At 38.1% G+C, this 23,484-nt stretch overlaps 3 protein-coding genes across 3 annotated transcripts; all 3 read right to left on the minus strand.

Annotated features, from left to right (window-relative positions):
* Window positions 1-1,916: 1,916 nt before the first annotated feature.
* LOC147852114 (trigger factor) lies at window positions 1,917-2,944 on the minus strand. The gene has a single exon (XM_087333751.1). The coding sequence runs from the start codon at window positions 2,814-2,816 to the stop codon at window positions 2,001-2,003; it is 816 nt and encodes a 271-aa protein (XP_087189877.1). The 5' UTR covers window positions 2,817-2,944; the 3' UTR covers window positions 1,917-2,000.
* Window positions 2,945-4,622: 1,678 nt separating this feature from the next.
* LOC147852115 (pentatricopeptide repeat-containing protein At4g18520, chloroplastic-like) lies at window positions 4,623-7,933 on the minus strand. The gene has a single exon (XM_087333743.1). It carries the CDS (start codon window positions 7,454-7,456, stop codon window positions 4,775-4,777), a length of 2,682 nt encoding a protein of 893 aa, XP_087189869.1. The 5' UTR covers window positions 7,457-7,933; the 3' UTR covers window positions 4,623-4,774.
* Window positions 7,934-8,650: 717 nt separating this feature from the next.
* Window positions 8,651-12,420, minus strand: LOC147852116 (arginosuccinate synthase family). Its single transcript, XM_087334299.1, has 8 exons — window positions 12,250-12,420; window positions 11,377-11,509; window positions 11,193-11,241; window positions 10,569-10,751; window positions 10,010-10,084; window positions 9,687-9,872; window positions 9,521-9,609; window positions 8,651-9,353 (listed from the first exon to the last, which is right to left on the minus strand). Exons 1-8 carry the CDS (start codon window positions 12,368-12,370, stop codon window positions 8,798-8,800), a joined length of 1,392 nt encoding a protein of 463 aa, XP_087190425.1. The 5' UTR covers window positions 12,371-12,420; the 3' UTR covers window positions 8,651-8,797.
* Between the last annotated feature and the right edge of the window lie 11,064 nt (window positions 12,421-23,484).

A 23,484-nucleotide genomic window follows, 5' to 3' on the forward strand; every position in this document is an offset into this window, starting at 1 on the left:
TAGTGTCTGAATCATGGAGAAATTTGTTGTCATTCTTTTTTAATCTGCTTTAGGCACCATGTGCTGTAAAAAAATCCAATTCTTGTAACTATTTTTATACAATGCTAACTTGCACTATTTTGAAGTGATTTGTGAAAATAATATTGGATAGTGCTATATATAAATCAAGCTTCTTGCAAGCAGGGTCACCCCTTACTAGGTGTTACATTGAAACTGGCAATGTATCATTTGAAATGATGTTCCCATTTGCAGTGCGCCACAGCCATTTATTGCTGAAGTTTTTATTATGATCCCTGGAGGCTATATATGTAATGGTGATTCTTGATGCTGTGTATATGGTGATTACAAAAGGAATGCATGTTATGGAGTGGTCAGTGTTGATAACGTGTAAAAAATAAATTCAAATTGGTTGACTGCAGTTTATTGTAAGTTGCCATACTTGGCAGCAAATTGAAGGGAGTATGATGTAAGTTGTATTGGAAACATTGATGCTGATGGTGGATAGTTTTTGTCGAAAATATGTACTGGTGTCTGTTTTTCCGTATTCAAAAAGATGGATTGATAACTTAACACAAAAATGTCTGAAACTGTGAGCTTCCTTATATTTCCCATAATCATGAAGTAAATGTGATGCATCTTCCTTGAAATCGTGAATCCAAAATTTTGCTTGAATCCTGCTAGATTATATGAAGCAAATGTGAGTTTTTTCAAATCTGTTGCCTGCAGTCATCTGTCACTGACCATAATCAACGATAATCTTACTAAGACATGTCTGAATCTCAAGAATTACGTGCATGGTTGTGCTTGTAACATGGTGTGGATACATTTTTGAACATTTTCCAACCCTTACCGAGTGGACTCAAGGATGTTAGTGCATCTGCTTCATCAGCCTAATAGAGCAGCACTACTATTAAATTAAATAATCACATCTACTAACAAGACTTGAACAATGTTTAATTTTCTTTTTTCCAAAAGCTACAATCTCTAATTTTATGATAATACATTACCTTGATGAAACAATAATTTTACAGCAATGAACTTTAAACTCGAGAAATATCCAACAAAGGCATGCATCATTCTAAAACCAATCTAAACTCATGTCTGTCTCTACAATTCTGTTTACTATATAAGAAATAAACTTGTTTTTAGAATCATTCATAATTATCTCAAGATGTAGCTTTACAACAGTTTCTACAACAGAAGGTTTAAGAAGTCAGCATGGCAAAATTTCGAAGTATGAGTGATTGTGTCTATGTAAGCAATGCAGATATGTGAAGGTATGTGTGTAAGAGTATACCCGTTAATTATTATGAAAGATCTCAAGTCCAAAGGTAGGTTTGCAAACCTCCTCTTGTAACTGATACGATAGATTTCTCTTGAACAGCAAAAGCAAATGTATCATCATTCATTTTACAATGGCCACATAGTCTACTAATCCTCACGTCAATGAACAAACCTTTAAAACTTATGATCAAGAATCAAAATTAGGTTTTCGAAAGCAGACCTGATATGCTAAGCAACCACAGAAAGAACTAATACAACAGGGGAAGGACTTGTTCCGTCTGATTACCATCCAAAACAGGATCTTCTGGATTAAAGATTGAGAATCCTAGTTTTAAACCTGCCGAAGATATTATAATTATCCTCAAAAAACCATGCTTGGTATTGTGAGTCAGTTGGATGTCACTGCAAGGACAATGAAACAATGCAAAGTTCAAACACATACTCTTCTCGAAGCATCTAAGGAGGTAATCAAGCAATGCAAGTTAGATGTAATCAAACAGAGACGAGCAAATAGGAGGTTCAGTTCTAGAAGAAACAGGAGCTGCGAGCTTGCTCTTCATTAAATAGCTGGAACCAGACGGAACTCACATTATGAAAAAAAGAAAGCATTGTGATTGCAAACGGAACCAAACAGTCGTAACTGGAGAACGTATTAAAGCATTTTGATTGCAATGGTAACATGGTACTTGTGAATCAAGCTAATTTCATTTAAATGATCATAGGTATATATCTAGATCTGAAACAGATTTCTTCCGGAAGGGAACAATCAAAGAAGAGCTAAAATCTGTATTCTTGGTCTCAGAAAATCTTCTCAAAGCAGAAACAAGACGGCTGGGAGCTGAAGGTCCCGAGTCAGGCCATGAAAACAAAGCTCTCGCTTTGATTCCATGGATATGGCAACGAGTTAAAACCGCGGCAGGTAACCCAGACACCACACTACCCGAAGGGAAGTACGGGAAATCCTCAATGTTATCAGCTCCTTTCTCAGAGCGTTGTGTATCTGTCTCCATTCTAAAGATGGCACGGTCGTCTGCCGATAGCTTACCTCGGAAATTCTCCATTTGAACAGAAGCAAGAATGAGGAGTCTTTCAGGGACGATGGAGTCAAGCAGAAGTTTTGCGAGCGCGTAGGTACGTTCTTCAGGCACAGATTTGGGGACACACATAACCACAGCTGAAGTTTTTCCTTCGTCTTTATTCAGATAACAGAGATCGCAGACAATCTCTGATTTTAATGAAGGATCTTGAGGTTGAGAAGGGGAATCAGGAAGCTGAGGGGAAGGAGGTAAAACAATCGAGCCGAGAGGGACCTTATCGTGCAGGTTGTGGAAGAGATGGACGGATGCAGATGAGACAGAAACGATGAGGATTGGAGGTCGGAGAGGGAGGTCTCCAAGGCCATTGCGATGGTCGAGAGAGATGTAAGGAAGGGGGGGAGTATGCAGGCCATGGAAGGAGAAGTTGCTGAGCTCGTCGAGGTCGAAGCGGGAAGGAGGAGGGAGATCTGTGAGGGGATCCTGCGTTCCCATCATGGCTGTATTGGACCGAAGAAAAGAAGTGAAACCCTAAAAAAGACACTCTGCGTAGAAACCCTAAAAGACCTTTCTCCTCATCTGCGTATAGAGGGAATAGATACCCTAAAGTGTGTGCTGCAGAAACCCTAAAACTTCGCCTTCCTATGTTGTATGTCTGCTTCTTCTGCTTCGTCTTCGCGGTTTGCGTTTGCTTTTAAATAATGAGAATAATGTATGTGTAAAATTACGTGAATACCCCTCCTTACTTTCTTTGAATTCCATAAAGACTACCCCCCAAGACAAACACTCTCTCATGGGACAACCAATTTTATAGAATGTGTAAAATTACGTGAATACCCCTCCTTACTTTCTTTGAATTCCATAAAGACTACCCCCCAAGACAAACACTCTCTCATGGGACAACCAATTTTGGTCTTACAATACATTAAAATCTCTCTCTCTCTCTCTCTCTTTTATCGTAAGTACCTTGTTACACTACAAGCACTACGAAACCCAATTATCTCACCTCTCTATTACATACTTCATACATATCTCTTTTTAATTCACTAGATGAGCCATTGTGGAATGTAGGAGTTGAACCCATGATCTCTTGGTCTCCATTGGGTTTTGGGCAACCTTACCAACTGAGCTACATCCATCTAGGCTCTATCTCTGTCTCTAGTAAAAGCACAGAATGATATTAACTCTATGTAAAATCCACTCGTTAGTCTCCTCTGCCTACCTATCCTTATCTAGAGAGAGGGACATGGGACATCTTGTAAAGCCATTAGAAAACCTCAGTATGCACTCGAGGAAATGATCCCCACATTGCTCTAACATCCATAAATTCTACATAAGAATGTGTTTCAATTTCTTTATACAGGCTTTCACCCCATGCCTACCATCAAACATGAAAGTGTTACACATATTCCAATTGTGTTGCAATCCCCAATATCGTAAAAATTGTAACAATAAATATCTCTTACTTGTCCTTTGGACCATTTTGATCGTATCGAGAAAAAACCCATCATTGAGGGTTCAAATAACAACGGGTTATAATTTGTCAAATATCCGATATGTATTTTCAAATTATATGCATTGTTGGACATTTGATGAACCTATGTGTATTGTCCTCCGACGGAATGGTGCAAAAGAAGCATGTACCTGAATCACGACCCTAGTCCTTGTCTCTGTAAGGCTGAACCTAATGGAACCCCACCAATCACGATTCTCCATACGAATGCCTTTGCACAAAATGGCAAATGGAAATGCTAAACATGTCGCAAAATTTGCCACCACCTTGCATTTGACTTACATACATTTTACACCTTTTTTGTTTTAGGTGATATCCAAGATAATGATGTCATTGCATGATGATACAATATATTTGTACAAAATATTTCATGTAGATGCAACAACCATTGTTTGGGAGGGATATGTGTTGTTGCATCCATGTGAAATATTAAGTATCCATGCCTAGTTTAAATGTTGTTTTATTTGAACAAGGTAGAGGAAGTCATAGAATAGTGAGTGTGATAAATGCGATTGTAAGAGAATGAGAGATGTGTACAAATGTGTGCTTAATCTTCATTTCCATTATATCACAAGCTTCTACCTATCAATTGTGCCAAAGAGTTAACCACTCTTTAGACTCGAGCAAATGATTCGTAAGTAGTAAAAATGTGACTAATTGAAATTGAGAGATTATGTAATCAATGTCAAATCTTGTAAGTGAGAGAAACAATCGCTATATTTTAAAGTTGAATGTACATACTTTCATACCTTAAATCAGCTTCTTTTCCACACAACCTAATCTTGTGATCTTAACATAAATTCCAAGAGAATGAACTAATTTTGCAAAGGTATTTATCTTCTTACATGGTGGTTTTACAATCTTTACAAGGTTTAATGGAGTAATTGCAGACCTTTCCCATTATTTTTTATAGAGGTTGGTAATTACTAGGCCATTGAGGTTTCTAAGTGACAAATATATGGGTCATTGGCATAAGAACATTTGTCGGAGTGGCACAATCCATAGTATTCAAAAAACATCGTTTGCCGAGATCAAGTGTACCATGTGTTTTACAGTTCGACAGCAACATTATCCATGCTAGTGTATCAGGTAACATTGGCATAGTCTTAATGAAGCATTCAGACTCCTTTAAGAAACCTACACGTCCAAGAATATCAATAATGCAACCGAAGTATTGATTCTCTGATCTGGTAGAATAGTAAGCTGATGGATCATGGAAGTATCCTTCACTGAATTGTGCAACAAAAAATAAAGCTTTCATAGAATTGCTCGTATGAAATTGGTCATGTGTTATTTGGATAGAATCATCCAAAGATATTGGTTGGTATACTGAACTCTGACACAAGTTGCTCCCTTCATGTACATTCCCATAACATTTGTAAGTATCGACAAGTTTTTTTTCAAGAATCTTATCACAATCAAACCCGGCCTTCACAAGCTCTTCATGTATACTTCTGCCATGCCCTAAGGCTCCTGTATTTATAAATGCTGTCAATATTGTTGTATATAGAATACAATCTGGTTGTATACCTTTCTCTTGCATCCTTTTGTAAAGGTTGATTGCAGTGATATTTTGTTCTTGGTGTACATACCCTGAAATAAGTGCGCTCCATGCAACTAGATTCAAACCATCTAGGCTATTGAACACTTGGTTTGCTTCTTCCAAGTATCCGCACTTTGAATACATGTTCACAAGAGTACTTCCAATCTCGACATCAGTTTCTAATCTACATTCTACGATCTCATTGTGGACTGTCAGGCCTGCTCCTAGGGCATTGCATGCTTTTAGAATGCTTAAAAATATCGCCTTGCTAGGTGCTATGCCTTCCTTTTTCATCTCAACAAATAGCGTAAAAGCAAGGCAATCATGACCTTGCAAAGCAAAACCTTCAATCATTGTACCGAATAATACAACATCATGATTCGGTAATGCATCAAACACTTTGAAGACTTCATTGAAAGTTCCATATTTCACATACATCTCTGAAACTGCACTTCCGATGGCAATATCAAGTTCAAATCCTTCTCTAATAATATGCGTGTGTATTATCCTTCCTTTCCATATAGCTCCTGAGCCAATGCAAGCATTAAGAATTGAAAGCAACATGACTTTGTTTGGCTTCCAGCCTTGCACTTGCATTTCATCATACAACTCGAATACTTCATTCTCATATCCATTTGTAGCATAACCTCCAAACATGATGCCCCATGATAATTCACACCTCTCTGGCATGCTGTCAAAGACCGCACGTGCATCTATCAGGTCACCCGATTGAGCATACATGTCTATAAGGGCATTTCCTAAAGTTTCTTGACATTCCAATCCATTCCTCAATATCAAATCATGAATGCTTCTTCCTTGGAGAAAGGATGCAAACATGCTTGAAGCCTTTACGCCATACAACAGAATAACACTATTTGGTTTGATATTCTCCTTTAGCATCCGATCCAAGAGCTTCAGTGCTGAGAATGGGTGCCTATATTCAACATACCCAAAAATCAATGCACCCCAAGAGACCAAATTGCGTTCGGGAAGCTGTTCAAATATGTCACAAGCCTCCTTTAAACAACCACATTTTGCATACATATCGATTAAAGTGTTTTTAACATGTAAAAGTGATTCGAGTCCTATTTCTGTAACTTCATGATGTATCAATCTGCCCATTTGAGCACTTTGCATGGATCCAGATGCTTGTAGCATTGGCAAATATATCATAATATTTGGTTTGAGGTTAGAGCATTGCAACTTTTTGAAAAGTTCGAATGCATGATGGGCGTATCCATTTGCAGCATACCCTGACATCATAACACCCCAAGAAATTATATCGTTATTTTGCAACCTATCAAAAACTCTTTTTGCATCTTCCATTGAACCACAATCAAGGTACATCCCAATAAGAGTGCTCCCAATGACTACATCGACTTCAAGATTTTGCCTCATTATCTCACAATGCAATAGCTTGCCTTCATGGATGGATCCTGTAATCCCACAAGCTTTCAATACACATGAAAATGTGAAATTGCTGGGTGAGAGACCTTCTCCTTGCATAATTTCAAAGAGTTTGAGCCCAACATGAGCCTCGTCATTATGTACATAACCTGAAATCATGGCTCCCCACGTGACCACGTTTCTAGAAGGTAACATATCAAATACTCCCCGTGCATCTTTGAGTTGTCCATTCTCCGCATAAACATGAACAAGAGTGGTTCCGACATTGATGTGGACATCCATTCTGCTATTCACAACCTCATGGTGTAGAACTCTACTTTGATCCATCCTCTTTAAATCACCACACGCATTCAACATACACAAATACGTAACAACATCCGGAATTACTCCATCCATATGCATTTTCACGTATAAATCCATTGCTTTCTCAGGTTGTCCGAGCTTCTTGGATGCTGAGATGATTGCATTCCATGTGAATATACCTGGCTTTCCAACTTTAGAGAAGGTTCTCTTCGCTCCATCCAGATTGCCACAAATGGTGAAAAGACGAATGAGATGATCATTCCAGAAATGGCCGATAGAATCGAGACCATCTCGAATCACGAGGCATTGGATATGCCTAGCAGATGCAAGATCCTTCTTCTTCAAGCATTTGTCCAAGAGGCTGGTATACATGATGATAATGACGGTACTCTGGACTCCATCAGTACTGCTACATATCTACAAGCTACTCGTTTTTTGGTCTGGGTCGGTAACTCTGTTCTTCTATTCATTTGTATACATTGGCATGACTTCATGTGACTTTACTTGGGTGATATCATGATTCCTTGTGGGTATTTTGAGCAATTGCCTGCAAACTTTGACTATATAGATGGTAGATATGCTGCTATGCAACATGAACAGAAAGCAGGGCTATGGTGCCACATTGCGCTTTAACCTAAATCCCACAAAGAGTGTTAGACTGATTAAGATGACATGTCGATGGTCATGGAAGTCAAGATCCACTAAGGAGTTCATAACAACTCACATGCCGAATCAACTAACCCCCAAAAATGGATGGTGCTGAAGGGCTTGACATATACCCAACCCTTGGGGGCGAGTGTGAGAGCCTTGATTAGTAGGAGGGCATGGGGGTAATGGTGCATCTCTAGGCTTGTGCTCAAGTAGAACAACCCTTGGTGCAAATCTTGGTGGTAGTAGCAAACATTCCTAAAGATTTATATACTTATTTCAATTCTCAAAACTAGTGACTAGGTTCTAGTATGCCAACAGGTGATTAAAAGTATTGGTTATCGAGAGTCTCCAGCTACTTTCATTGTGTAGAAGCGTGTATCTACCTTGGATATATATCATGGCTTCACTTTGAGTGTTTCAGTGTCGCTATGAAGGGTGTTTCACATTTTGAAATTGTTCAATTGAGGAATAAATTGGCTGTGGAGGAAATGAACCTGCATATCCATATGTCATAATCATTGCGGCGTTAAGTGTTCATATAAAACTCTAAATTTGTGTTTTTTGCATAAATGTAGCAAAGTTTATGTTCAGTAAATTACAAGTTGGGCATTGATTTCCTTGGGATAATGAGAGCTTACAATAAACAAGTTGCAAGATTAAAACATTTTCTATGTTTCTTGTTTCTTGACTAGCATGACTCAAGGAACATTTGGTTATATAGACATAAACTAATTGCTCCCATGTTGAAATGAACATGATTATAGCATTTGCCTTGCTTAAATATATGATTATATATGTAATCCCATTATCATTCCTTTATTAACACAGGATTTTCGTATGATCCTTTGTTATGCCATTATCATTCCTCAAGATTATATAAGCAGAAGTGGATCACACACTTCCAAATCATTTCACAATAAAACAATCCCATCCATCATTCAAGTGGCAAGCTTATCTGCCACATCATGAAAAAAGTTTGGTGTCCACTCAATTGGCATCCAAATACATTGTAGATTACGCCCTCCTATAGAAATATGAGAAAAAGAAAAACGTTTCTGAACTTCACAATCCATGCTGCTGCATCGCACGAACTCTCATTGGAAGGCCATAAAGGCGTATAAATCCAGCAGCATCAGCTTGATTATATATGCCACTTCCTTCTTCAAAAGAAGATATATCTTCTCTATACAAGCTATAAGGGCTCTTTCTACTGGCTACTAATACTGAACCTTTGAACAATTTCAGCTTCACTGAACCAGTTGTTGTGGATGATACTTTCTCCATAAAAGCATCTAAAGACTCTCTTAATGGGTCGAACCATCTACCAGCATAAACAAGTTCAGCATACTTTATAGCAAGCGTATCTTTGAGCTGCATCGTTTCCCTGTCCAAGGTTAATGATTCTAACTCGCGGACAGCTGTGTTAAGAATAGTACCGCCAGGTGTTTCATATACACCTCTACTTTTCATGCCAACAAGCCTGTTCTCAACCATATCAATTCGTCCAATGCCATGTCTTCCTCCTACCTCATTTAGAGCTGCAAGTAGATTAGCTGGTGATAAAGTATCTCCATTGAATGAAACAGGAACCCCAGCTTCAATGCCAATTTCAAGATACCTAAAAATGGCAAAAAGAAAACACACAATTTGCAAATCTATCTATTCCTTATCTATACAGGGGATGTAACTTTTGCATAAATAGATGTCATTTGCAAATAAAGCCATTCGTCTATATATGATGTGAATGTAAAGTTGATGTAAATTGTTTTGCATGAACTAGCTTACTCTGGTTTGTCAGGAGCATCCTCGGGATCAACAGTCATGACATACATATCCTTCCTCGGCTCATTTTCAGGGTTTTCCAAAATATCTCCCTGACAATCAAAGTCATCAAACTCTGATAATATTTAATCAAGATTTGGACTATTTTCAAAATCTGTTTGATTATTACCTCATGGCTGAGATGCCAAAGGTTACGATCTCTACTGTAAATAGATTTTTTAGTGACTGGAACAGGTACGTTATGTTTTTTGGCATATTCTATGGCATCTTCACGACCCCGTATATCCCATTCTCTCCATGGTGCCACCACATTTAGCTTCGGGTTCAGGGCAAAAAAGGTTAGCTCAAACCGCACCTAAGGTCAAAAAGAGAGATAAGTTTTATACTTTGATAGCGTTAAACAATGTTTGATATTAACATAAAACCCAGTTATTGTTATGATTATCTGATAACAATATCTCTCAGTACTAACTATTATGGTCAAGATCTGACCTGGTCATTGCCCTTGCCAGTACAACCATGAGCAACAGCATCTGCACCAACTTCTTTGGCAACATCAACCATTGCCTGTAACCAAGAAGAACTTAATAGAGTTAAAACATTAAATAGAAATAGGATATGACAAAGTGAATTTCGTATTTCTCTCTGTGGTGTGAATATAATTATTCACGAGTACTACTGATCTATCATATATGTATATACCTGTAGCATAGATAATGTGATATGATACAACAGTCTCACAACAAGTGACAGGTTCTTTATTAAATAAAACACATTGCAAAAAGATATCTTCTAGGCTGGTGTGCATTCATTTCCAACGATTCAAAACCTATGAATAAATAAATAAATAAATAATGCAAAAAGAGTTATGCAAATAAATAAAAACTACACAATGATCTAAACAAATTCTGTCTATGAGACAGAAAGTCCTACCAATAATACTATTCAGAGTAGAGAGCAGATAATTATTGAATCGCTTCATAAAATAATAAATCAAATGTCATCTATGCATCAAATCATATGTTTTTGAAGAACAAGTACATATAATTACCTTTGCTATGATTGGGCGTGCCATTGAAGTGCCAAGCAGATATTTTCTTTCATATACAGCTCCTGCTCTCAAGCAAGGGAAGACATAATCTTTCACAAACTCTTCCTTTAAATCCTTGATGAATAACTGACTAGCCCCACTGGCCTTCGCTTTGGCTTCCAATCCATCAGTTTCACCAGTTCCCTGGGCTCATTAAAGACACAATCGGAAAGTTTGAGAAATCTTCCTTCAGAAACTGGAGGAAGTAAACTGACTTATAAGACGAGAGTATATCATGATTTTTGTCACCGACTCTCATGCAAATACTTCCATTTATATATGCATTTATGCAGGGGTTATGCAAGTGAATATGCATCATGTCCAAACTAGCTATGATTATAAGTACAAACCAATATATGCAGAAACTTAATGGTTTTAATAAAACAATTCCAAGCAATGCTCCATCTAGCTACAATCACAAGAATACGCCAATATAAGCAGAAATTTATGGTTTCTAATCACTGAATTCCACAGTCCACGATGTATTTAAACAAGTGTTAATATGCATGATGTTTAAAATATTGAAACAAGTTATTGATGCACCTATAACAATACAGCATGGTTCAATGGCCTTCTAAAACTTACTTGGCCAACATCTGCTGTAAAACATACTACTTCACAGCCATAATTCTCTCTGTAACACAGACACACACAACATTAGCATTCACACTCATACAGAAGACAAGACAACTCATGAACTAATGCAAATAAGTAAAAACATCACCACACAAAAGAAAATCATAGAAGTTTTTTTTTTTTGCTTGTATACCTTAACCATGGTACTATAACAGATGTGTCCAAACCACCACTGTAGGCCAAAACAACTTTATTCAATTTTCCCTTTAATCCAGGCTTTGTCGATGCAATTGTAGAACTAACCTCTGCCAGAACCATGTTTATCCCTGCAACCCAACATAACCAAAAAACGAAACTTTAGGAGACACTAGGGACAGAACAACGAATTTCCACATCTTGGGCAGAAATTCTTTTGATCATTTCGACTCTCCTTTTTAAAGCCAAATTATGCAGAAACTTAATGGTTTTAATAAAACAATTCCATGCAATGCTTCATCGAAACTACCTATGATTATAAGTATAAACCAATATATGCAGTAACTTAATGATTTTAATAAAACAATTCCATTCAATGCTCCATCGAAACCAGCTACAATCACAAGAATATCCCAATATAAGCAGAAACTTTTTTGACAGAAATTGATCAAAAACAAATAAATTGGCCCCACATATTTTATGATTGAAAAGGAAAACGTTTTCTGGAACAGTTCAAATGTGATGGCTTAAAATTTCTCAATAAAAGAAGAGAATATCATTTCGTAGGAAACAACCAGATGGTAATTGGCAATGGCAATGGCTTGAATTCTTCTAGCGGAAGATAACGTTAAGTCTTTTATAGCGGGGAGGTAATAAAGAAAGAAGAAAGACGAAAGAAACGGCGGGGGCACAAAATTCTACCATCTAAAAAAGAAGAAATGGGAAACAAAAGATACATTATGAAAGGCTATCAATGTGGGAAGGGAAACAGGAGGGATGAAAAAAGAAAAAGGATGCAGAAACGGCGTAAAATATGAGTGAATACAAAGAAGAAGAAGAAGAAGAAGAAGAAGAAGAAGAAACAACATACCATGTGGTCGGAATGGATACGAAGAGGAAGACGATGAAGAGTTGAGGTGAGGAAGAAAAATGGTGCTTCTGCTTCTGAAGAAGCTGGAGGAAGTAAAAGATAAGGACGATGAAGACGCCATTGCTGCTCGGATCAAACACACAGAGAAACAACAGAGAGAGAGAGAAACAGAGACAGAGAGCGAGAGGTCAGAGGAAGAAACCCTCAATTAATAATTACCCAGCCTTTCACACACACACACATGCAGGCATGCATAGAGAGATACATACATAACATAACATAACATAACATAACATTACTGATACATACATACATACATACACATACATACATGAATGCACTATGCATGATCGAGATTTACATAACATAACTGATACATACATACATACATACATGAATGCACTATTATGCATGCATAGAGAGATACATACATTATACAAACATAACATAACTGATACATACATACATACATACATGAATGCACTATGCATGATCGAGATTTACATACATACATACATGAATGCACTATTATGCATGCATAGAGAGATACATACATTATACAAACATAACATAACTGATACATACATACATACATACATACATACATACATACATACATACATACATACATACATACATACATACATGAATGCACTATGCATGATCGAGATTTACATACATACATACATGAATGCACTATTATGCATGATACATAACTGATACATACATACATACATACATACATACATACATGAATGGACTATTATGCATGATCGAGATTTACATAACATAACTTATACATACATACATACATACATACATGAATGCACTATTATGCATGATCGATATTTACATACATAATTTATACATACATACATGAATGCACTATTATGCATGATCGCGATTTGATCTGCGCTCAATCTCGGCCACAATTCAGTGTTTGGGCAAAGTTTTATAATGCCTACCACAAATAATTCTCCTCTTGCTTCTAATGATCCTAACCGGAAATTAGAAAAAAGAATTCTTTTAGGACAATACCCAAAAAAAAATGTTTAGCTCAAGATGAGGTAGTAACATAGATAGAGAACATTCTATGAAGCAAACATGCTCTCCCTCCCCTTACCCGCTTCTTCGGCCTCTACATAGATGAGGTAGCAACACGGACATGGTGAGGTTTTATGTATCTTGTTGTCTAAATCTCATGCAAGTATACAATCTCATCTCGATAACCTTATATGGTATTCCTCATGAAAAAGGGGCTCAGAGCAAACCTTGGAAATATTGAGGCCGTGAACTTCCATGCATCCACATTGACTTCCTAATAATTTGTCTTCAACCTACCAAGAGGGCATGTTGAAGTGGTGGGTTCTTGTCTATACCTAGGGAGCAAATTTACAAGCATAAATGGGCATTTCTCTATGACCACACCACCATGGATCGATTCACAAGTAAGGATATGAGACGTTAGCTATCCTGGAACTTTGGCACACTCCTCCCCTACCCTTATGTATGATGCAACTATATGGGCTTTAAGAACGAATTTGTCAATTGCGTCATCAAGGAGTGGAATTTGAAGAAAACTATGTTTTTAATTGGACTCTCTTTTATGAATGTAAGAGGGAGATACCATTGCCTTTGGCACACTATGCACCCACTTCCAATCCATTGTTTTGTCATACTTAAGCAAATTCTCCTCATTTGAGAACTTCCCTTAGTTACGACATTTAGACTTTTCTCACTCTTGCAACATATTCCAACACCTCAAAATCTTAGGCTAAATTCCTTGATTCTTCCAAGACGTAGAAATCAAACCCAAATGTTAAGATATGCAAAGGCTACATGCATGGCATCAAGCCGTGGACAAATGACATAATGGATATCTATGCATTATTTTCAAAGAATTATGAAACTCACTTCATGGCACGCCGAGCCTTTTCTCCAAGTAGCACCAATTGTTGCAAGTTTTGTGTTCTTCTTACTCTTTTCGATCTTCAATTTGCACACATTGAAGAATTTTGCATCTTTTGGATTTGATCATGGCCATCCACCCTTGATGTATTTCACACCTTAAAAAAACATTCTCACATTGATTACATGTGAGATTACAATAAAGAAAAAATCTAAACTTTTTTGCCACCAGAAAATCTAAAGACGGAGCAACTTACCTAGTTCAACCAAGGCATCATCGATCTTTAGCTTGTCTACTAGAGTAAGAGAGATTCCAACCATCTAAAAACAAATGTGCCACCAAAAATCATACACACACACACACACACACACACACACACACACTCGCTCACTCATACTCTTTATATCAATATATTTTAGACTTTCCCATCGCTTCTAAGTATGTCCATGCCTTCCCTGAATCTTTTTTGCTTGTGGAACTCCTTCATTCATTTTGTTTGTCTTTCATGTATTTCTTGTGGTCAAGAAGTTTTCGTGTTGAATTATTCTTCCATGGCTTGTATTCAATTCACAATATCATCATCATCATTGTTGTCATCATTCACGTGTCACTTTCCTTCTTTCATTTCCTCGGTTTCTGTTTGTTTGCTTGTAGATTGTGTTGCTTTTTTTACTGTCATATTTCCATGGTTGTGAAAGAACTGGTTGGAGAGCATGTGGACTTGCAGGTTTCAATACCTTACCATTGTGGGTTTTTTAATAGATTTTCATATGTGTGAAAATGATATCTTTGATCATAGTGGTACTTAACCATTCCAAACATTAGTTTTCCATTTACTTTAATATGTCATGTTGTAGCCTGTGAACTATTATTTTTCTTTTTTTAGGAGATAGTCATATGTATCTAAATGATTACTAACAATCAACAATGGTTTGGTTTGGTTTGAGAGGGTCCAAATCAAACCGTTTAAAATGTTTGAAACTTCAACCGAACCACAAAACTATTAAACTGAACCATTAAAACATTTTCAAACCGTTAAGCCATTAAACTGGTAAAACCGTGGTTTTGTGGTTCGATTTCGGTATTCAGCTTAGGTCAAATTTAAAAATTTAAAAATTTCATTATTTAAAAATTTAAAGATTTTACTAAAATGCGAGAATAAGGCATTAAAATGAAAAGATTGTTTAAAAACAAATTTTGTGGTTTAGGTTTTTTTTTTTTTGAAAAAAAAAACTGTTAAACCGTTTAAACTGCGGTTTCTAACTGTTGAAACTGAACCGTTAAGCCATTAAGCTGCGGTTTCGCGATTTGGTTTGATTCAAACCGAACCGTTGCCGATTGTTAATGATTACAAGTATCTTCTTTAGTATAATGGCACAATGTGACTGATGCATTTTTCCCCATATCCCTTTGTATTAGTTTTTGTTCACTTAGGTAATTTGAAGAACTTAAAGCTAAGCTCTTTGCTTCCGATTTATGTTTAGTAATGTTGTTGTCTTCCTTTTTTTTGCTTGAAAAAATTGGATTGTATAGTCAAATGTTCATGGTATTATAATGTTCAAATGTGTCCAAACCCCCAATGTAGGCCAAAACAACTTTATTCAATTTTCCTTTTAATCCAGGCTTCGTTGATGCAATTTTAGAACTAACCTCTGCCAAAACCATGTTTATCATTGCAACCCAACATAACCAAAAAATGAAAATTTAGTACGCACTAGGAACAGAACAACGAATTTCCACATCTAGGACAGAAATTCTTTTGATCATTTCGACTCTCCTTTTTAAAGCCAACTTGAAACTAATGATTTTCTGAAGGCAACCAATGTTTCCAAAATTCTATGGGCAACTAGTATTTCCACAATGTTCCCCGACAATGCATCAATGTCTCTTTCATCTAGGGGATATTCAAAATGTAAAACAACGAGAAAGGCAAAACGAAACGCAAGACAACGAGGAGGAGCGGCGCGCTAGTGCAAGGCGTTTGCGGCGCAACGACAGGAGGTGCGGAAACGGAGCTGGTGCCGCGCTAGCGCATGGAGGTGATTTGCAGACGTGCATACGTGGGGCACAATAGCCTCTCGCTGCTCATTCCTGTAGACAATCCACAGGAGGTGCGGAAACGGAGCTGGTGTCGCGCTAGTGCATGGAGGTGATCTGCAGACGTGCATACATGGGGCACAATAGCCTCTCGCTGCTCATTCCTGTAGACGATCCACAGGCGGTGTCGTCACAGCCTCCCCGCCGCCGCTGCTTCACTCTGATCACGGGAGGGAATCGAGCAGGAGTAATGTGAGTACCTCATCGGCAAGAGGTACTTCCAACGAGGTTGCTTGATGTATTAGCTCCTGGAAGGCATTCATGTGCTCCGCCATACTGGAGCCATCTTGGTACCGGAGCCTCACTAGCTTCCAGAATACCAAAACCCGATTGACAGCATTCTTGTTCTGGAACATGATGTCGATCTTCTCCTAAAGTTCATGAGCCTTGTTCTATTCATTGAAGTTGTTGTACAGGCTCATGTCGATGAAACACCAGATGTATTTCGTCGTCTTCATGTGCATCACCTCCCACCTGTGGCATCAATCTTATCCGGTCTCTTGTCCCCGAACTGAACCGGCAACCAAAGATCTTTAACCACCAGCATGTCCCTCATCTTTGACTTCCACACTGAGTAGTTGGAGCCGGTGAGCTTGAACATGCCGCCGAACGACTCTTCCATTTCTTGTCTTATAGGCTCTGATACCAGATTGTGAAGAATAGAGCGGAATATTGCTCAGCCACAACCGAGTCTTGAATCACAAAAATGGGAATGAACGAGAGAGTACATAGAAATGGCACAGGATGTTTACGTGGAAAACCCTAATAGGGAAAAAACCACGGGAGCCCACAGACTCCAACTATCACTATATGAGAGGAAATACAAAGTGGAGGCACAGAGGCAATGACCTCGTGCTCGCGATCTTCGCCAGACGGCGGTTACAACAGAGAGTGCTCGTAGCTACTCTCTCTCTCTCTCTCTGTACAGTAGTTATGCACGTACAACAATATGACAATCACATTATAAAGTGATTGCCCTAAGTCATATTTATACTTATATGAACTTAGGGCTATTTTCTTATGTATGGAATCCATTTCTGATTGCATAGCACTCATCAAATGTGGATCATCACATGCATCTTCAAAAGTAAGTGGCTCCTCATTACATGCTATTGCAACAATAGAATAATCCACAAAATTACTTCATGCATGGCGAGATCTTGATCTTGTTCTACCAAGTAAAGGTGCACTCAATTTGCTATCTTGCAAATTTTGTTTCAGCCACTTTGGCATAATTTGTGCACTCTTGATAGACATGCGCTCATTATGTAATACATCTTCAATATGTACATCATGCGTGGGCTGAATTTCATGCTCATTTTCAACCATATTTTGTTGCAAATGTTCAGCCATGTTTGGCTGGACATTTTGTGCATTTTCAACACTTATTTGTTGGAAAATTTCAGCCCTTTGAAGCTCACTTGGCTAGTCTACATGTCCATAGTCAAGCGCACCACTTTGGAACAAAGGCATGAGTGTATCAAACACATCTTTGTGAGCTAATTGTTGGCTGTTTTTTGCATTCAAGAAAAGGGAAGGCTGAATTTTCAGCAAATACCACATCTCGACTCACAATAATTGTATCCGTCTATGGATGGTACAAACGATATCCCTTACTTTCGCTATTGTCAAGACGGAGAGAGAGAGAGAGAGAGAGAGAAAGAAAGAAAGGTATAGTGCTAAGACAAAGAAAGAGACAGAATTGAAAGAAAAATATTGTATTGTAGAGTAAAATGGATTACAAGGTGTAGGCAACAAAGTGTTACAAAATGGCGTTGAACCGATTTAGGTTTGGGATGATTCATAGATCCCTATTTATAAGTAATAGAGAACACCCTAGAATATTCTTAGTCATCCTAGAATGTAAAGTGATCTAGTAGGTTTCTAGAGTATTCTAGAAGGTTCTAGTGTATGGAACACTCTAGAATATTCTAGGTCATTCTAGAATGTAGAGTAATATAGAATATTCTTATGATATTAGATTATATATTCTAAAAACTATACATATAAGAATATTAATACAATGGTTAAGGATTTGACATGTGTACAACAAGGTCGTGAACCATTTCGAGGCATGATGTGAGTGTCATCATGAAACTATCCCCCTTCTTCGACGACACGTCTCACGGGTCGTAGGGTTTGCATTAGGACTTGGTTTATGAGGATATTGACGATGAAATGTAGTGACCATATCCGCGACATTGGAAAGATTTGTGGCAGGTTCCCAAGTTCGATAATTGGGGGTATAGCCTAGCCAATCGACCAAGTAATACAGATTGTTGCGCATGATTTTAGAATCGAGAATGGAAGCAACCTCATATTTGGGTCCATCCAAGAACTCAACAGGTGGTGGGGGTGTCGTAAGACGACCCGGAATTGAACTTGTAGTATAAGGTTCCAAAAGGGATACATGAAACACCGGATGAAGACGCATGTGTGGAGGGAGGCCAAGACGAAATGCAACATCACTTATCTTACCAGTGATCTTGTAAGGGCCAAAACGTTGGTAATCCAATTTACTACAAGGCCAAGTGATCTTGATGTTGTGTTGGAGAAGCCATACATGATCCCTAACGTGGAACTTTTTGAGGAGTGTAGGCGATGATGATCTGCAAGCCTCTTGTGTGTAACTTGAGCATCATGCAAATTGTGGAGAATGGTAGCATGAATTTCTTGGAGGTGACTAAGACGATCCTCGGCAGCAATATTGGTAGGAACATCTGGATGCGCATTCATTGTCCATTGATGATGACAACCTGTATTTGCGAAAAATGGGGAATATCCCATAGAAGAATGGGCTAAGTTGTTGTCAGAGAATTCCGCCAAGTGTAAAAAATCAACCCAATCATCTTGTTGATAGTTGATGAAACAACGAAGATATTGCTCCAAAGTTTGGTTGGTATGCTCAGTTGGGCCATTAGTTTCCGGATGATAGCCCAAACAAAGCTTAACCGAAATATGGAGAAGTTTGAACATTTTCTTCCAAAACTTTGAGATGAATTGTGGACCACGATCACTAATAATATCATCCTAATGACCATACCTCCCGCATAACGAGATTAACAACCTCTTGGCTTGTACTAGATTTCGTACATGGCAAGAAATGTGCCATTTTGGTAAGTCGATCAACCATTGTGAGAATTGCATCAAAACCTTTTGAAACTGGGAGATCGGTAATAAAATCCAAGGATATAGACTTCCAAGGATTTTCCAGAATGGGAAGTGGTTGTAGTAAGCCATAGGATCGGTGTCGAGCACTCTTCGATCGACAACATATATCACAACTACGAACATACTCCTCAACAAAATGACGAAGGCGAGGCCACCAATAGTGTTGAGAAATTAATTCTAGAGTTTTGTGAACTGCAAAATGACCAGCCATTGGTGAGTCATGGCAATGTTGTAAGACTTGTAGTAGTGGGGGACCATCAGGAACATACAATAGGTTTTGTCGAAACAGAAAACCACCATGCCAATAAAATTGATGATAGTCTTTACGAGGGTTTTTTGACTACGAGCAAGAAGCATGATCCAAGACGATATGATCCAAAACATCCTTGACAAATTCATCAGTGGCCATATGATCTCGAATAGAATCAACAAGAGTGGAATCTTCAAGAGTTGTTATGGCATTAACTACCATTAATCGTAAGTGATTAGGACCCAAAAGGATTTGTTTTTGATGCTCAAATGTGCCAGGTTCCCTTGGACGAAGTTCCATATAAGAGCACCGAGAAAGAGCATTTGCTTTGCCTTGCTGCATCCCAGGGCGATATATGATGACAAAGTCGAAGTGAGTCAAAAATTGCGCCCACCGGGCTTGTTGCCGACTCAAGACTCGAGCATTTTGGAAATATGTCAAGTTCTTATTATCGTTGTAAACAATGATCTACTGCGAAGAACCTTCTAGAAAATGTTGCCATTGTTGAAAAGAATCCACAATTGCAAGAAGTTCTTTGTCATGGATCTCGTAGTTGATCTCTGCAGCTTCAAACTTTCGGGAATGAAAGGCGACAAGGTGTAGTCGTCCATCATCTCCAATCTACGATAAGACACTCCCTAGTGCAAAATCGGATGCATCGGCTTCAAGGATGAAACGTTTTGTTGGGTCGACATGTGCAAAGATAGGTGTCATTCTAAATGATCGTTTTAAGATTTCGAATACTTCGGTTGCATCTGAACTCCATATAAATGGCTGATTTTTGTGTGTGAGTTGAGTGAGCGGAAGCACGACCTTGGAATAATCTATAATAAATTTTCGATAGAAATTTGCAAACCCGAGAAAACATTGCACATCGCACACTAAAAGGGGCGTTTGCCACTCTAAAATTGCTTGTACCTTCATGGGGTCCATAGCAATACCATCTGATGATACAACATACCCCAAAAATTCCACTTGATTTTGGCCGAAACTACACTTTTCCAATTTTGCGTAGAGACCATATTCTCAGAGTCGACGCAATACCATTTTACTCTACAATACAATATTTCCCTTTCAATTCTCTCTCTTTCTTTGTCTTAGCGCTATACCTTTCTCTCTCTTTCTCTCTCTCTCTCTCGCTCTCTCTCCGTCTTGAAAGTTTGAACCGATTTAGGTTTGGGATGATTCATAGATCCCTATTTATAAGTAATAGAGACCATCCTAGAATATTCTAGGTCATCCTAGAATGTAAAGTGATCTAGAAGGTTTCTAGAGTATTCTAGAAGGTTCTAGTGTATGGAACACTCTAGAATATTCTAGGTCATTCTAGAATGTAGAGTAATATAGAATATTATTATGATATTAGATTATATATTCTAAAAATTATACATATACGAATATTAATACAATGGTTAAGGATTTGACATGTGTACAACAAGGTCGTGGGTTCAAACCCTTTCGAGGCATGATGTGAGTGTCATCATGACAACTATAACCAACAAATATGCATTTCTTTGCCTTGTCATCAAGTTTGTGACATTGTTGTGATGGCACAAGAGCATATGCCAAACAACCAAACATATGCATATGACTAACCATAGGTTTATGTCCATTCTAAGCCTCATATGGAGTAATGACTCTCAATGCTTTTGTAGGGCAATGATTCAACACATAATTTGCACACATAACCGCTTCCATCCAAAACTTGTTAGGAAGATACTTTCCTTTAACCATACATCGTGCTATCTCTAAGAGTGTTCTATTTTTGCGCTCCGCAACACCATTTTGTTGAGGTGTATATGACACCGTACATTGATGTGAAATACCTCTTTCACAAAGAAAAGCATTAAACTCATGTGACATGTATTCACCGCCACAATCCATGCGTAGAGTAAAGGGCTTATTTCCAGAAAAAGTTTCAGTCATAGCTAAAAATGATTTGAAGCAAGAAAATACCTCATTCTTTGCTTTCATAGGATACACCCATGTATGGCGAGTAGCATCATCAATGAAGGTAACAAAATATACATGCTTTCCAAAAGATGGAGTCTTCACGGGACCACACACATCACTATGAACAAGTTGTAATTTTCTTGTAGTGTGTGTATGACTATCTTTTGGAAAAGGAGCACGATGCATTTTTCCAAGAATGCAACATTCACATGCATGTTTTTCAATGGACTCAAGTGTAGGCAACCCAATAACCATATCCTTCTTTCGCAAATGGAGCAAACTATTGAAGTTCAAGTGACCAAAACGAGCATGCCAAAGCTCCATTTCAGCCATGGAAGAATTATGGACCGCCAAGGCATTTAGAGCAGCCCTCTTGTATGTATCCAAGCAATACAAGCCATTGCATAATGTACCGGACATAACGATAACATCGCCATTGCTGAAATCATGAACCATGCACTTATCATCAACAAAATGTACATGAAGTCCAGCTTTGGCAATCAAAGGAACCGAAATTAAGTTCTTCTTGATATCGGGCACATACAATACATTCTTTAAGATGACAATGCCTCCATTTGCAGTTGTAAGGTCAATTTCTCCTACTCCAATGGTAGGATAGGAGGCTTTGTTTGCACACACCACATGTCCTCCTTTGGGTGAATCTTTCAAGGATGCAAAAAAATGTTTGCATGAAGTAATGTGCTTTGAAGCACCACTATCAAAGAACCAATCCGAATCAATCTCACTTACAACCATACACTTAGAGTGCAATGATGCATCATAATGATATGGAACAACACATGCCCAATAATCTTGTGCAATGTTGGCTTCATCACTCTTTGCACATGAAAAATTTTCAGCAATGGTCATGTTGTATTCCTTCTTCTTCTCATTGCACTTAACAAGCTTTCTACACTCATCAATAGTATGACTAGCCTTCCGGCAATACTTGCATCTCTTCTTCTTTTGCAAATCTCCATCATTAGAGGAATGAGTGGAAGAGGGAGGTTGAGTCTTTGGTTTTGATGAACCAAAAGTTGAACCATGCTTGTTTTTTATCTTTTGTGAGATAGCAAGTGCTTGTGTTCCCTTTATCAAACCACTTCTAATCACTCTAGATTGTTCTTCTTGCAAAAGAAGAGACACAACCTCATCAAATGCATACATATGGGTATTTCCTTTTGCAACCAAACAGATTGTAGTAGCAAAGCTTTGAAAAGATTTGGGTAACCCTTTCAACAATGTAGAGATGAGTGATGTATTCGGAATGTTCTCATCTATGTTTGGCAATTGCTCTTTCAAATCTTCAATGCGTGTCACATACACATCTACTGACTCATTTTTAGCCATGTATACATCCGCAAGTTGCTTTCTCAAATATGCAACATGTGCTTCATTACGCAAGGCATACAACGAAGCAAGAGTGTCCCATGCTTGTTTTGATGAAGAGCATGACCAAATATGTGGAACTATATGACGCTTCATAGAAAGTGCAATCAATGGATGAGCTTGAGCATCTTTTCCATCCCATCTAAGTTGCTCCCGAGTAGGTGGAGTAGATGAAGTCATTGTTCTCGAAGAAGAACCTGTATATGTGACAATAGACTGTGAAATAGAAGGACCGGCGGGACGCCAATCTACATCTACAAGCATGTTCCATAGTTGTTTGGCAACAAGTACGTGTTTCATCATGTAGAACCACATTGGATAGTTAGTCCCATCAAGCTTATCCTCAGCTTGAAGCATGCCAAACAAGTCATTGTTGTTTGCCATTTCACCAAAGAACAAGAAAGTGGTAAAATCTTACCTCAACGAAATCTAACATGGGGAAAAAACCTCTAGCCAACACTAGAGT

The sequence above is a fragment of the Azolla caroliniana genome, unplaced genomic scaffold (assembly GCF_043228905.1).
Source record: "Azolla caroliniana isolate FFs.n. ecotype wild unplaced genomic scaffold, voAzoCaro1.0.p SCAF_18, whole genome shotgun sequence".
Classification (NCBI taxonomy): domain Eukaryota; kingdom Viridiplantae; phylum Streptophyta; class Polypodiopsida; order Salviniales; family Salviniaceae; genus Azolla; species Azolla caroliniana.